The sequence below is a fragment of the Coregonus clupeaformis genome, unplaced genomic scaffold (assembly GCF_020615455.1).
Source record: "Coregonus clupeaformis isolate EN_2021a unplaced genomic scaffold, ASM2061545v1 scaf0061, whole genome shotgun sequence".
Classification (NCBI taxonomy): Eukaryota; Metazoa; Chordata; class Actinopteri; order Salmoniformes; family Salmonidae; genus Coregonus; species Coregonus clupeaformis.
Genome location: NW_025533516.1, coordinates 344,014 through 359,485, shown reverse-complemented (window position 1 = coordinate 359,485; position 15,472 = coordinate 344,014). Strand labels below are relative to the sequence as shown.

At 42.6% G+C, this 15,472-nt stretch overlaps 2 protein-coding genes across 4 annotated transcripts in view; both read right to left on the bottom strand.

Annotated features, from left to right (window-relative positions):
- Positions 1–13,970, bottom strand: part of LOC121546621 (LIM domain only protein 7) — a 109,096-nt gene extending 95,126 nt beyond the window's left edge. For 2 of the 3 annotated variants that reach the window (XM_045212898.1, XM_045212899.1), the window contains exon 1: positions 13,617–13,969. The gene's annotated coding sequence lies outside the window, so the exon portion shown is untranslated. Of the gene's footprint in view, positions 1–13,616 lie in introns of all 3 variants that reach the window. The other variant, XM_045212897.1, reaches the window with a different exon arrangement.
- Positions 13,613–15,472, bottom strand: part of LOC121546620 (LIM and calponin homology domains-containing protein 1-like) — a 66,564-nt gene continuing 64,704 nt past the window's right edge. The window contains exon 4 of the mRNA XM_045212900.1: positions 13,613–13,723. Within this exon, the coding sequence (XP_045068835.1) occupies positions 13,613–13,723 (111 nt within the window). The remainder of the gene's footprint in view (positions 13,724–15,472) is intronic.

Genomic DNA, 15,472 nt, shown 5'->3' with positions numbered 1-15,472 from the left:
GGGCATGGAGTTCACCAGAGCTTCACAGGTTGCCACTGGAGTCCTCTTCCACTCCTCCATGACGACATCACGGAGCTGGTGGATGTTAGAGACCTTGCACTCCTCCACCTTCCGTTTGAGGATGTCCCAAAGATGCTCAATAGGGTTTAGGTCTGGAGACATGCTTGGCCAGTCCATCACCTTTACCCTCAGCTTCTTTAGCAAGGCAGTGGTCCTCTTGGAGGTGTGTTTGAGGTCGTTATCATGTTAGAATACTGCCCTGCGGCCCAGTCTCCGAAGGGAGGGGATCATGCTCTGCTTCAGTATGTCACAGTACATGTTGGCATTCATGGTTCCCTCAATGAACTGTAGCTCCCCAGTGCCGGCAGCACTCATGCAGCCCCAGACCATGACACTCCCACCACCATGCTTGACTGTAGGCAAGACACACTTGTCTTTGTCCTCATCACCTGGTTTCCGCCACACATGCTTGACACCATCTGAACCAAATAAGTTTATCTTGGTCTCATCAGACCACATGGCATGGTTCCAGTAATCCATGTCCTTAGTCTGCTTGTCTTCAGCAAACTGTTTGCGGGCTTTCTTGTGCATCATCTTTAGAAGAGGCTTCCTTCTGGGACGACAGCCATGCAGACCAATTTGATGCTGTGGTCTGAGCACTGACAGGCTGACCCCCCCACCCATTCAACCTCTGCAGCAATGCTGGCAGCACTCATACGTCTATTTCCCAAAGACAACCTCTGGATATGACGCTGAGCACGTGCACTCAACTTCTTTGGTCGACCATGGTGAGGCCTGTTCTGAGTGGAACCTGTCCTGTTAAACCGCTGTATGGTCTTGGCCACCATGCTGCAGCTCAGTTTCAGGGTCTTGGCAATCTACTTATAGCCCAGGCCATCTTTATGTAGACCAACAATTCTTTTTTTCCGATCCTCAGAGAGCTCTTTGCCATGAGGTGCCATGTTGAACATCCAGTGACCAGTATGAGGGAGTGTGAGAGTGATGACACCAAATTTAACACACCTGCTCCCCATTCACACCTGAGACCTTGTAACACTAACGAGTCACATGACACCGGGGAGGGAAAATGGCTAATTGGGCCCAATTTGGACATTTTCACTTAGGGGTGTACTCACTTTTGTTGCCAGCGGTTTAGACATTAATGGCTAATGTGTTGAGTTATTTTGAGGGGACAGCAAATTTACACTGTTATACAAGCTGTACACTCACTACTTTACATTGTAGCAAAGTGTCATTTCTTCAGTGTTGTCACATGAAAAGATATACTCAAATATTTACAAAATGTGAGGGGTGTACTCACTTTTGTGAGATACTGTATGTTAGGGTGATCATCACATTTTTCCCGACTTTTTTCAGGTGTCCCGACTTTTCAGGCTACAAAAAAGCTCAATTTGTCAGCAAGATGCATCAATTAATGTAGGCCTAATCAACGGCAATCACTGAATGTCATTAGGCACACTTTTTGGTGTTTTGTAACAGATGTCTATTTCCATTCATTAAATGGCGCGAGTTCGGATGCTGGAATTATTATGGAGTGGACGAATATGCACAGGTAGCCTACTTTTTGAAGTCATTTGTTTGACAAACAGATGAAAATATCATGACTGGTTGTGTTCATGCCACATTAAAAGGTAATTATTTTTAACCATTTAAATTACGTCTTTATTATTAGACCCATAAAAATTGTCTAATAATATCGCTGGACATTGAGACTTCATGTCTTAAGAAGAAGATTCCAGAAGTGGTTGGAGCACGTTGCCTGCACAGTGTAGTGGATGGAAAGAAGGAAGAAAGTCAGTCCGTTTTACTGACGTTTCATGAAGAGTATCTGCCTACACATGTAAAGATGGGATATGTGAGATAGGCTGTAAGAGCCTTCGTAAATTAACTGTTACAGTGCCTAAATTGCAAAAGGTATGGCCATGTCTCAAGTGTGTGTCAATGGAATCAACATGTAGTTGAAGAATCTGATGATGTACGGTGTAGCAATTGTGGTGGAAATCACGTAGCCAAATCCCTGGAGTGCCCTGCTAGGGTAAAGAAGTTGCAAGAAACCCGAGATGTACAACAGGTCTCCTACAGAGAGGTGCGGGAAATAGTTGAAGGAGCAAGTAGAGCTGTGGAAGCTATGGCAGTGGATGACCCGCAAACGGTTGTCACATAGACCGGTTAAGTGCAGTGAAACGTGTTGTTTTAACAGCTGAAGCATTGCAGGGAATACTGAACACGAGAAGGGATTTGATTTGGATTGGACTGTGACCAAAGGATTATAAATTTTTTGTAAACAAAAACAAAAAATCAGCAATGGACATTTATTTTTTCTACAGTTTACTACAGTAGCTGGCAGAATGGACATAAAATGTGTGTGAACGCCATTATACCAGAGAAGAAGAAAGGTTCATGCATGGAATGGTAGACGCACGTCGTTTAACACAAATTACTGACGAAAAGGAGGAGGAAAGCCTATCGGTTTTGCTGTCTTTTTATGAAGTTTTTCTACCAACTCATGTAAAATTGTGGAAGGAGAAAGTGGAGATAAGATGAGAGTAATGCCCCACAGCCTGCAGTGAATGTTGTTCATCAGAGGGATACTGAGAAACTAACAGTGAAGGTAGACTTTGTTGCGTTTCTTGCCCCACACAATACCCCATAATGACAAAGAAAAAACAGGTTGTTAGAAATGTTTGCAAATGTATATTTAAAATAAAAAATGAAATATTACATTTACATAAGTATTCAGACCCTTTACTCAGTACTTTGTTGAAGCACCTTTGGCAGAAATTACAGCCTCGAGTCTTCTTGGGTATGACGCTACAAGCTTGGCACATCTGTATTTGGGGAGTTTCTCCCATTCTTCTCTGCAGATCCTCTTAAACTCTGTCAAGTAGGATAGGGAGCGTCGCTGCACAGCTAATTTAAGGTCTCTCCAGAGATGTTCGATCAGGTTCAAGTCCGGGCTCTGGCTGGGCCACTCAACGGCATTCAGAGACTTGTCCCAAAGCCACTCCTTGTCTTGGCTGTGTGCTCAGGGTCATTGTCCTGTTTGAAGGTGAACCTTCACCCCAGTCTGAGGTCCTGAGCAGGTTTTCATCAAGGATCTCTCTGAACTTTGCTCCGTTCATGTTTCCCTCGATCCTAACTAGTCTCCCAATCCCTGCCGCTGAAAAACATCCCCACAGCATGATGCTGCCACCACCACCATGCTTCACCGTAGGGATGGTGCCAGGTTTCCTCCAAGTGTGACGCTTGGCATTCAGGCCAAAGAGTTCAATCTTGGTTTCATCAGACCAAAGAATCTTGTTTCTTTAGGTGCCTTTTGGCAAACTCCAAGCGGGCTGTCATGTACCTTTTACTGAGGAGTGGCTTCCGCCTGGCCACTCTACCATAAAGGCCTGGTGGAGCGCTGCAGAGATGGTTGTCCTTCTGGAAGGTTCTTACCTCTATAGAGGAACTCTGGAGCTCTGTCAGAGTGACCATCGGGTTCTTGGTCACCTCCCTGACCAAGGCCCTTCTCCCCCGATTGCTCAGTTTGGCCGTGCGGCCAGCTCTAGAAAGAGTCTTGGTGGTTCCAAACTTTTTCCATTTAAGAATGATGGAGGCCACTGTGTTCTTGGGGACCTTCAATGCTGCAGACGTTTTTTGGTACCTTTCCCCAGATCTGTGCCTCGACACAATCTTGTCTCAGAGCTCTATGGACAATTCCTTCGACCTCATTGCTCTGACATGCACTGTCAACTGTGGGACTTTATATAGACAGGTGTGTGCCTTTCCAAATCATGTCCAATCAATTGGATTTACCACAGGTGGACTCCAATCAAGTTGTAAAAACATCAAGGATGATCAATGGAAACAGGATGCCCTGAGCTCAATTTCGAGTCTCATAGCAAAGGGTCTGAATACTTATGTAAATAAGGTATTTCAGTCTATTTTTAATACATTTGCTAAAATTGATAAAAACCTGTTTCTGCTTTGTCATTATGGGGTATTGTGTGTAGATGGATGAGGAAAAAATGTAATATAATCCATTTTAGAATAAGGCTGTAACGTAACAAAATGTGGAAAAAGGGAAGCGGTCTGAATACTTTCCGAATGCACTGTATATGCGGTTTCCATTATACATGCCGCAAAGATTTTTTGGCGACATTGCTTTTGTATATAAACCTGGGTCAATAGAAACCTGCCTTCAGAATACAAATGCAAAGCTGCCCATTTCTTTGCAAGGATATAAAGACGCTTCAAATGAAAACAGAGATGACTGTATTCAAATATAAACACAGTATAGGCTACATATACCTATATATTTGAATGATACTGAAATACGTTTTATTTAGCTATTTATATGCTACGGTGTGTAATTTTTTCCCCAATATACACTCAGTGACCAGTTTATTAGATACACCACCCCGTTCACGAAAATGGTTCGCTCCTGCAGACAGTGAGTCACATGGCCGTGGCTTGCTATATAAAGCAGGCAGAGCGGCATCGAGGCATTCAGTGACTGTTCGATTGAACGTAAGAATTGGCAAAACTAGTGACCTAGGAGACTGAGTGTGGTATGATCGGAGCCAGGCGTGCTGGTTCCAATATCTCAGAAACGCCTGGCCTCCTGGGCTTTTCACGCATGACAGTGTCTCGGATTTACCGAGAATAGTGCAAAAAAAAAGAAAAACATTAAGTCAAATAAAATAAAATTGTATTTGTCACATGCGCCAAATACAACAGGTGTAGACCTTACAGTGAAATACTTCTTACAAGCCCTTAACCAACAATGCAGTTTTAAGAAAGAATACCCCCCAAAATCACAAAAAAATACAATATAAAATAATACGAAATAAAAGTAACAAATAGTTAAAGAGCAGCAGTAAAAATAACAATAGCGAGGCTATATACAGGGGGTACCGATACAGAGTCAATGTGCGGGGGCACCGGTTAGTCGAGGTAATTTGGGTAATATGTACATGTAGGTAGAGTTATTAAAGTGACTATGCATAGATAATAAACAGAGAGTAGCAGCAGCGTAAAAGAGGGGTGGGGGGGCAATGCAAATAGTCTGGGTAGCCATTTGATTAGATGTTCAGAAGTCTTATGGCTTGGGGTTAGAAGCTGTTTAAGAAGCCTCTTGGACCTAGACTTGGCGCTCCGGTACCGCTAGCCGTGCGGTAGCAGAGAGAACAGTCTATGACTAGGGTGGCTGGAGTCTGACAATTTATAGGTCCTTCCTCTGACACCGCCTGGTATAGAGGTCCTGGATGGCAGGAAGCTTGGACCCAGTGATGTACTGGGCCGTACACACTACCCTCTCTGGTGCCTTGCGGTCGGAGGCCGAGCAGTTGCTATACCAGGCAGTGATGCATCCAGTCCGGATGCTCTCGATGGTGCAGCTGTAGAACCTTTTGAGGATCTGAGGACCCATGCCAAATCTTTTCAGTCTCAGGGAATAGGTTTTGTCGTGCCCTCTTCACGACTGTCTTGGTGTGCTTGGACCATGTTAGTTTGTTGGTGATGTGAACAGTACGGGGCAGTACAACAGTGGTGTGCAGAACAGCATCTCGGAATGCACAACTCGTCGGTCCTTGTCACGGATGGGCTATTGCAGCAGAAGACCACACCGGGTTCCACTCCTATCAGCTAAAAACAAGAAGAAGCGGCTCCAGTGGGCACATGATCACCAACACTGGACAATTGAGGAGTGAAAAAACATTGCCTGGTCCGACGAATCCCGGTTCCTGTTGCGTCACGCTGATGGAAAATCAGGATTTGGCGTAAGCAGCATGAGTCAATGGCCCCATCCTGCCTGCTGTCAACAGTACAGGCATGTTAGGTCACGTGATACCAATTGAGCAATGTTTGAAAGCCACACCTCGTAGAATCCATGCCCCCGAAGAATTCAGGCTATTCTGGATGTAAAGGGGGGTCCGACCCAGTACAAGAAAGGTGTACCAAATAAACTGGCAACTGAGTGAATTTAATCATTTAGTGCATTATTATAGGTTAAGCATTATATCTCTCTAGTAGCTGATCCTTCGTCAGTATTGTGGAATAATTATAATGTTAAAGCCCCAATCAGCAGTAGAAACAATAACAAAGCGGTCACCCCACCCGATTCAGTAAAATGCTGTGGGATGGGGCTGGAGAAATGTAACTTCGCTATGGATGCAAGGACTAATCATCCATGATAGTTTTAAGCATGTTTTGAGGCTATATAGTGTTTGTTTACATTATTTGTTTACAAACATTGGAGTAAAACAAGCTTATATTTTGGGTCCTGATGGGGTAGGACAGTTGAACTAAGCTCATGAGGCATTTATAAGTCATATTTGTCAAGAAAAAATAGATACATAATTAATTTATAAGTCCATCGTTAAAACACTTGTAAGCCTAAATTCCATCGTTATCGGGAAACCGGACCCTGGCTAGCTACAGACTGGCGACCTTCAGTCTCTGCTTTGGTACCGCCACACACTTATCAACTAGCTACAGGCTTGCTAGTTAGCATTACATTCCTCCTGCTAGTAGCCAATAATAGTTTTTCCTGTCAGCGAACACTTCTAGGTCCTAAAAGCTATGACGTAAGCTAACTAGCCAGTCATTTAGCCAGCTACAGTGCCTTCAGAAAGTATTCATACACCTTGACTTATTCAACATTTTGTTGTATTACAGCCTGAATTCAAAATGTATTACATTGATTTATTTGCACACCCATCTACACACAATACCCCGTTTTGACATAGTGAAAACATGTTTAGACATTTTTGCAAATCTATTGAAAATAAAATACAGAAATACATGCCAAAATCATGGGCATCAATATGGAGTTGATCCCAATGCAGAGTGCCAATGTATCACACCTAAAAGTGAGAAAATAACTATTGTTCAACTGTGCAAATATTGAAAATAAGGTTGCGTGATGATACATAAGCATTTGTAAGTGCATTTATAAATGGTTTATAACGGGAGGTAAATATTGGCTCATTATTTGGCGAACACTGACCGGTTATTGAACCATTTTGACCAATGCAATAACCGTTTATTAATGGTTTATAATGGATTTACAAATGATTAAATAATTGTTAATAACATCATAAACCCTTTACAAATGCAACCTTATTGTAAAGTGTTAACCATTTGGAAAACAATCCCTTGAAAATGGCATGTAGTTGTCAATGGTTCTAGCGGAGCTGGGGGTCTCCTTGCCCCCCAGCAGCCAAATCAAACTTATATTGACGTTTTATTGAAAACGACCTATTGCGCCTGTGGCTGCGGTTGTGTGAAATATGTTTAAAGGAGCATACTTCCTGTAGAATCAGTCCATTCATTACCTTCTCCTGCTTTATCTGTATCTCATATTCTGTCTGTGCCGACCGCGTTGCTAGGGACAGGAGGGTGTGGTGTGGTTAGTTACCAACATGCAGAGTTGGCTTTGTTTGGTGTGTGCTATTTGGTGTGTGTTGTGTGTGTGTGTGTGTGTGTGTGTGTGCTCGCCTTTGACAGCGCCCTCAGAAGGGCAGATGACACAGTCATTGTGGATCCTGGGAGAAATTAACCTGCTGCTTGCGCGACCTTATCGAAGGAGTGGCTAATTTAAAGCTGGATCATTAGACAATGCTGAATGATGCATTAAAGTACACAGACAGACAGACAGACAGACAGACAGGGGGACCGACAGACAGACAGACAGACAGACAGACAGACAGACAGACAGACAGACAGACAGACAGACAGACAGACAGACAGACAGACAGACAGACAGACAGACAGACAGACAGACAGACAGACAGACAGACAGACAGAGAAAGAGAAAGAGAAAGAGAAAGAGAAAGAGAGATTCACTGGCATGTCAGGTCAGGTTCATTTCACAGTGGTTTCGTGTTTTAAGACATTACTGGAACACACCTTTGTCAAATGAATCACTTCTTAAAAGGGTACACTGTATAATACACTTCACCCATGAGAGTCAATAGTCTACATCAGTTGTGTGGCACACCTCCTACACAGCGTATTTCTCATGAAAATCCCATTCGTCACAGATACACTACATGACCAAAAGTATGTGGACACCTGCTCGTCTCGTTCCAAAATCATGGGTTGGTCCCCCCTTTGCTGCTATAACAGCCTCTACTCTTCTGGGACGGCTTTCCACTAGATGTTGGAACTTTGCTGCGGGGACTTGCTTCCATTCAGCCACAACAGCATTAGTGAGGTCAGGCACTGATGTTGGTATATTAGGCCTGGCTCATAGTCGGCATTCCAATTCATCCCAAAGGTGTTCGATGGGGTTGAGGTCAGGGCTCTGTGCAGGCCAGTCAAGTTCTTCCACACAGATCGACAAACCATTTTTGTATGGACTTCGCTTTGTGCACAGGGGCATTGTCATGCTGAAACAGGAAAGGGCCTACCCAAACTGTTGCCACAAAGTTGGAAGCACAGAATAGTCTAGAATGCTTTAACGTTAAGATTTCACTTCACTGGAAGGGCCTAGACCGAACCATGAAAAACAGCCCCAGACCATTATTCCTCCTCCACCAAACTTTACAGTTGGCACAATGCATTGGAGCAGGTAGCATTCCCCTGGAATCCGCCATACCCATATTCGTCCGTCGGACTGCCAGATGGTGAAGTATGAATTATTACTCCAGAGAACGCGTTTCCACTGCTCCAGAGTCCAATGGCGGCGAGCTTTACACCACTCCAGCCGATGCTTGGCACTGCGCACGGTGATCTTAGGTTTGTGTGCGGCTCCTCGGCCATGGAAACCCATTTCATGAAGCTCCCGACGAACAGTTATTGTGCCGACGTTGCTTCCAGAGGCAGTTTGGAACTCGGTAGTGAGTGTTGCAACAGAGGACAGACAAATGATACGCATAACACGCGTGGCTGTCCCGTTCTGTGAGCTTGTGTGGCCTACCACTTCACAGCTGAGCAGATGTTGCTCCTACACGTTTCCACTTCACAATAACATAATTTACAGTTGACCGGGGCAGCTCTAACATGGCAGATATTTGACGAACTGACTTGTTGGAATGGTGGCATCCTATAACGGTGCCACGTTGAAAGTCACTGAGCTCTTCAGTAAGTCCATTCTACTGCCAATGTTTGTCTATGGAGATTGCATGGCTGTGTGCTCGATTTCAGCCACACCTGTCAGCAACGGGTGTGGCTGAAATAGCAGAATCCACTAATTTGAAGAGGTGTCCACATACATTTCTATATATTGTTTATGTATTTGTGTTTCTCCGTGCTGCGTCTGCTGCCATGGTGAATGTGTTTGAGCTGACGGTCTCTACCTCCCTCCACCTCACTGAGACACACCTGCGTGAAAACTGAACAGGTTGTTCGACATACCACATGCACCTCTGCCCAGTGCGCAGGTGAGAAGGAGAACAACACAGAAACTATAACACACCTTTTTGTATTGTATTTTCTTTTCCCTATTTTATTATTAACACTGCATTGTTATGAGAGCTCTCAAGAAAGAATTTCACTGTACTATTATCAAAATGTTTTGCATGTCAGCAATCAAGTTTTCAAGATATATAACTTTCAAAATACAGAAACATCATATAATGGAAAATGCATATACCGGCTGTATTTCGAAAGTTATATATCTTGAAAACTTGATTGCTGACATGCAAAACATTTTGGGACTATATCAAGTGGACTAATATGTCAACAATGGACTAATAAAACAAATACCAAAACATAGTTTTTTTAGGTGGAATTTCCCTTTAAGGCAGTGCAAGGCGGAACTGAGTCAGACCTCTCATGTAATCTCTCTCTTTACAGAGACATAACTCATTCACTGTCAGCCCTGATATAGATATATATATATACAGTGCTATGAAACAGTATTTGCCCCCTTTCTAATTTTCTCTACTTTTGCATATTTGTAATACTGAATGTTATCAGATCTTCACCCAAAACCCAATATTAGATAAAGGGAACATAAGTGAACAAATAACACAACAAGTCCATATTTATTTCATAAACAAAGTTATGCAACACCCAATTCCCCTGTGTGAAAAAGTAATTTCCCCCTTACACTCAATAACTGGTTGTGCCACCTTTAGCTGCAATGACTCCAACCAAATGCTTCATGTAGTTGTTGATCAGTCTCTCACGTCGCTGTGGAGGAATTTTGGCCCACTGTTCCATGCAGAACTGCTTTAACTCAGTGACGTGTGGGTTTTCAAGCATGAACTGCTCTTTTCAAGTCCTGCCACAACATCTCAATTGGGATTAGGTCTGGACTTTGACTAGGCCATTCCAAAACTTCCAATTTGTTGCTTTTTAGCAATTTTCATGTAGACTTGATTGTGTGTTTTGGATCATTGTCTTGCTGCATGACCCTGCTGCGCTTCAATTTCAGCTCACAGACGGAAGGCAAGTCGTCCAGGTCCAGAGGCAGCAAAGCATCCCCAAACCATCATACCACCACCACCACGCTTGACCTTTGGTATGATGTTCTTACTGTGGAATGCAGAGTTTGGTTTTCGCCAGGCATTACTGCAACCATGAGGCGACTCTGGGATGCTGACCTTCTAGGCAGAGTTGCAAAAAAACAACATATCTCAGACTGCCCATCTTAATCTTTTCTTTTTATTGGCCAGTCTGAGATATGGCTTTTTCTTTGCAACTCTGCCTAGAAGGTCAGCATCTCGGAGTCGCCTCTTCACTGTTGACGTTGAGACTAGTGTTTTGCGGGTACTATTTAATGAAGCTGCCAGTTGAGGACCTGTGAGGCGCCTGTTTCTCAAACTCTAATGTATTCGTCCTCTTGCTCAGTTGTGCACCGGGGACTCCAACACCTCTTTCTATTCTGGTTAGAGCCAGTTTGCGCTGTTCTGTGAAGGGAGTAGTACACAGCGTTGTACGAGATCTTCAGTTTCTTGGCAATTTCTCGCATGGAATAGCCTTCATTTCTCAGAACAAGAATAGACTGAGGAGTTTCAGAAGAAAGTTATTTGTTTCTGGCCATTTTGAGCCTGTAATCGAACCCACAATTGCTGATGCTCCAGATACTCAACTAGTCTCAAGAAGGCCAGTTTTATTGCTTGTTTAATCAGCACAACAGTTTTAAGCTGTGCTAACATAATTGCAAAAGGGTTTTCTAATGATCAATTAGCCTTTTAAAATGATAAACTTGGATTAGCAAACACAACGTGCCATTGGAACACAGGACTGATGGTTGCTGATAATGGGCCTCTGTACGCCTATGTAGATATTCCATAAAAAATCTGTGGTTCCAGCTACAATAGCCATTTACAACATTAACAGTGTCTACACTGTATTCCTTATAAATTTGATGTTATTTTAATGTACAAAAAAACGGCTTTTCTTTAGAAAACAAGGACATTTCTAAGTTACCCCAAACTTCAACGGTCGTGTATGCATGTGTATGTATGTATGTATGTATGTATATATACAGTGCCCTCCACTATTATTGGCACCCCTGTTTAAGATGTGGTCGAGGACTTCCAAAAATTCTCCTTTTTTTTTAAACAACATAGAACCCAAATGCAAAAAAATTGAAAAATCCAACCTTTTATTTAAGTACATTACTTTGGTGGTAAAAAAAAAAAATCACACATTTAGAAAAAAAAAACTTGAAATCATGTGTCCCACAATTATTGGCACCCCTAACAATTCCGCTGAAAATTTTAATTGATTTTTTTAAAAATATATTTTTCTGTAGTTGCTAAAGTTGGTCAGGGTATCTAGGAACTTTTAATTAGTAATTCATGACTTCCTGTTTCCCTGGGGTATAAATATGACGTGACACAGAGGCCTAATTCTCTTACCCATTTGTCAACATGGCAAAGACAAGAGAACACACCATTCAAGTAAGGCAGATTTGTGTCGACCTTCATAAGTCAGGCAATGGCTACAAGAAAATAGCCACTCGCCTTAACTTGCCCGTATCTACAGTCAGAGGAATCATTAAGAAGTTTAAAACAACTGGAACAGTGACAAACAAGGCTGGAAGAGGTCCCAAGTTTATCTTGCCACAACGCACAGTGAGGAGGATGGTAAGAGAAGTAAAAAAAAGTCCTAAGCTCACTGTCACAGAATTGCATCAAAATAGTGGCATCTTGGGGTCACAAAGTCTCCAAAACAACCATCAGACGCTCTCTACATGCCAACTAGCTGTTTGGGAGGCATGCAAGGAAAAAGCCTTTTCTCACTAACACTCACAAACGTAAACGTCTGGAGTTTGCTAAGCGGCATTGGACTTCAACTGGGATCGTGTGCTTTGGTCAGATAAGACTAAGATTGAGCTTTTTGGCAACAAACACTCTAAGTGGGTCTGGCGTAAAACAAAAGATGAGTATGCCGAAAAGCACCTCATGCCCACCGTGAAGTATGGTGGAGGATCTGTGATGCTGTGGGCCTGTTTCTCTTCCAAAGGCCCTGGGAACCTTGTTAGGGTGCATGGCATTATGAACGCTTTGAACTACCAGGACATTTTAAATAAAAACCTGATAGCCTCTGCCAGAAAGCTGAAGATGGGTCGTCATTGGGTCTTTCAGCAGGATAATGATCCAAAACATGTGGCAAAATCTACACAAAAATGGTTCAGCAGTCACAAACTCAAGGTCCTCCCATGGCCATCTCAGTCCCCAGACCTCAACCCAATCGAAAACCTGTGGGGCGAGCTAAAGAGGAGAGTGCATAAGAGAGGACCCAGGACACTGGATGATCTAGAAAGATTGTGCAAAGAAGAATGGTCAAAGATCCCTCTCTCTGTGTTCTCCAATCTTGTGAAATGTTATAGGAGGAGATTAAGTGCTGTCTTGTTGGCAAAAGGGGGTTGTACAAAGTATTAACATCAGGGGCGCCAATAATTGTGGGACACAATTAATTTTTTTTTCTAAATGTGTGATTTTTTTTTTACACCAAAGTAATGTACTTAAATAAAAGGTTGGATTTTTCTATTATTTTGCATTTGGGTTCTATGTTGTTTAAAAAAAAAGGAGAATTTTTGGAAGTCCTCGACCATATCTTAAACAGGGGTGCCAATAATTGTGGAGGGCACTGTATATATATATATATATATATATATATATATATATGTGTGTGTGTGTGAGTGCATTAGAGAGAGAGAACCTTTACATGACCGAGGTTTGACACACACACACGGTATAGTGATCACGTAAGCGCTGTCTTTGTCATCCCAAACAGGCAAAACATACGGTGTAGGGATCGAGACAGCAGTTTATTACACAGACTTCACATCGAGAGTCGCGTGTTCGAGAAGACCACACAGGTCAATTTAAACCTGTGGTCATCTACAAAGATGTTCACAGGTTCACCCCAGTCGCGCACACACACACACACACACACACACACACACCCTTGCACAATCGCACACCTACACAAACCTAAGGAAGTATCTATCCAAAGTCTAGTCTAGTTAGAAGGAGAAAGGGGAGTCTCTCACACTGTTCAAAGTTATTTTCATAACGTTCCAGTCACAGATCAGTCAGACAAAAAAATGAATGTTCAATAGTCAATAGACAAAAAAATTAATCGTTAACTTGTCATCGGTATGTAAATATGTGTAATCTGTACTGTATATCATATGTAGCAGCACTTACTTGACAGCGACTCTAGTGGATGTGTCTTGGAGGTCTCCTGGGTGAAAGAGCTGTGCCTCTTTTAGTCTGAGCTTCCCGCAGGCCTTGAGGAAGACGATAACATCGTCCTTTAGAGAGACAGACAGGACTGAGAGAGAGAGAGAGAGGTTTGTCCAACTTCAGTCACCGTCAATAATCACTCAGGAATTCTCTGGCAGATGCAACACGCAACAGTTCGACACTTCACTGCTGCGTCCAAAATTCATACCACCGGGAAGAACTGAGAAAGGGGCAGGTAGGAGCGTGTGTGTGCGTAGCAAATAGAGAGCGACACAATGCAGAACACACACACACAGGTAGGCAGGGGCAAGGCAGCAGCGAATTGACAGCTCCAAAACTACCTGTGGGAGTGTGTGGGCCAGCCAAAAGGGGCAGGGTTTTTGGAACTAGGAAGAATGACATCAGAGCTACATACTAGTCCCACCCCCCACCAGCACCAGTCATGCAAGGCAGAGCTGCCACCCAGTGAGTGAAGTCTACAGCCTGTAACACACTTTCTCTCACACGTCTCTCCCTCTCCTCCCTGTGCTGTAGAATACCTGTGGAATCCGCGGGGTGGAGGATTATTTAGGAAACATGCGGTTGCCATGTAACAAGGTCAGGTGACTGAAACTAACAGCCAAATATTCCCTGCGAGCAACTATTAGGGAGTGGAGAAAAGTTATCTTACTGGATTCAAATAAATACTTTTCGATTTGCCCTAGAAAAACGACTTTTCTGGGAATACACAACAATACAGCTCTCCGTGTAGATTCAGAGTGTATCTGAGTTCTGTATTGCAGTACTATCAAGTACTTGTATACAATTGGCAGATTTTTATTAGCACAAAAATAAGGTAATTTTGGTTTTGAACACAGTCATACGATACGTGGTATAGAAACTTACAATCTTAAACGAGTACATGGGGAGCTATATCTTTGCAGGTCAAAACCACTGATACAGGTCAGGTCCCCCTCCACCCTGTGGTGCTATGGATAACATGTTATTATGTCTCCAGAGAAACCTAAAAGATCCTAAAGGTCCTATTTATAAAACTAATATAGGCAGAATTTGGCTGGGGTCAAAATCACCCCAAAGGACTTGATATTTTTTAAAGTCCATATTGATACAGAAACACAAAACAATGATTTAGATGTATTAAACCCATACGGAAGCCTAATATATTGACATATTTAAAATGCATACACTACTGTTGTAAAGTTTAGGTCACTTAGAAATGTCCTTGTTTTCGAAAGAAAAGCAATTTTTTTGTCCATGAAAATAACATCAAATTGATCAGAAATACCGTGTAGACATTGTTAATGTTGTAAATGGCTCATTATCAGCAACCATCAGTCCTGTGTTCCAATGGCACGTTGTGTTCGCTAATCCAAGTTTATCATTTTAAAAGGCTAATTGATCATTAGAGTTTCAGAATAAAGTTATTTGTTTCTGGCCATTTTGAGCCTGTAATCGAACCCACAATTGCTGATGCTCCAGATACTCAACTAGTCTCAAGAAGGCCAGTTTTATCGCTTCTTTAATCAGCACAACAGTTTTCAGCTTTGCTAACATGATTGCAAAAGGGTTTTCTAATGATCAATTAGCCTTTTAAAATGATAAACTTGGATTAGCAAACACAATATGACATTGGAACACAGGACTGATGGTTGCTGATAATGGGCCTCTGTACACCTATGTAGATATTCCATTATAAATCAGCCGTTTCCAGCTACAATAGCCATTTACAACATTAACAATGTCTACACTGTATATCTGATCAATTTGATGTTATTTTAATGGACAAAAAAATTGCTTTTCTTTCGAAAACAAGGACA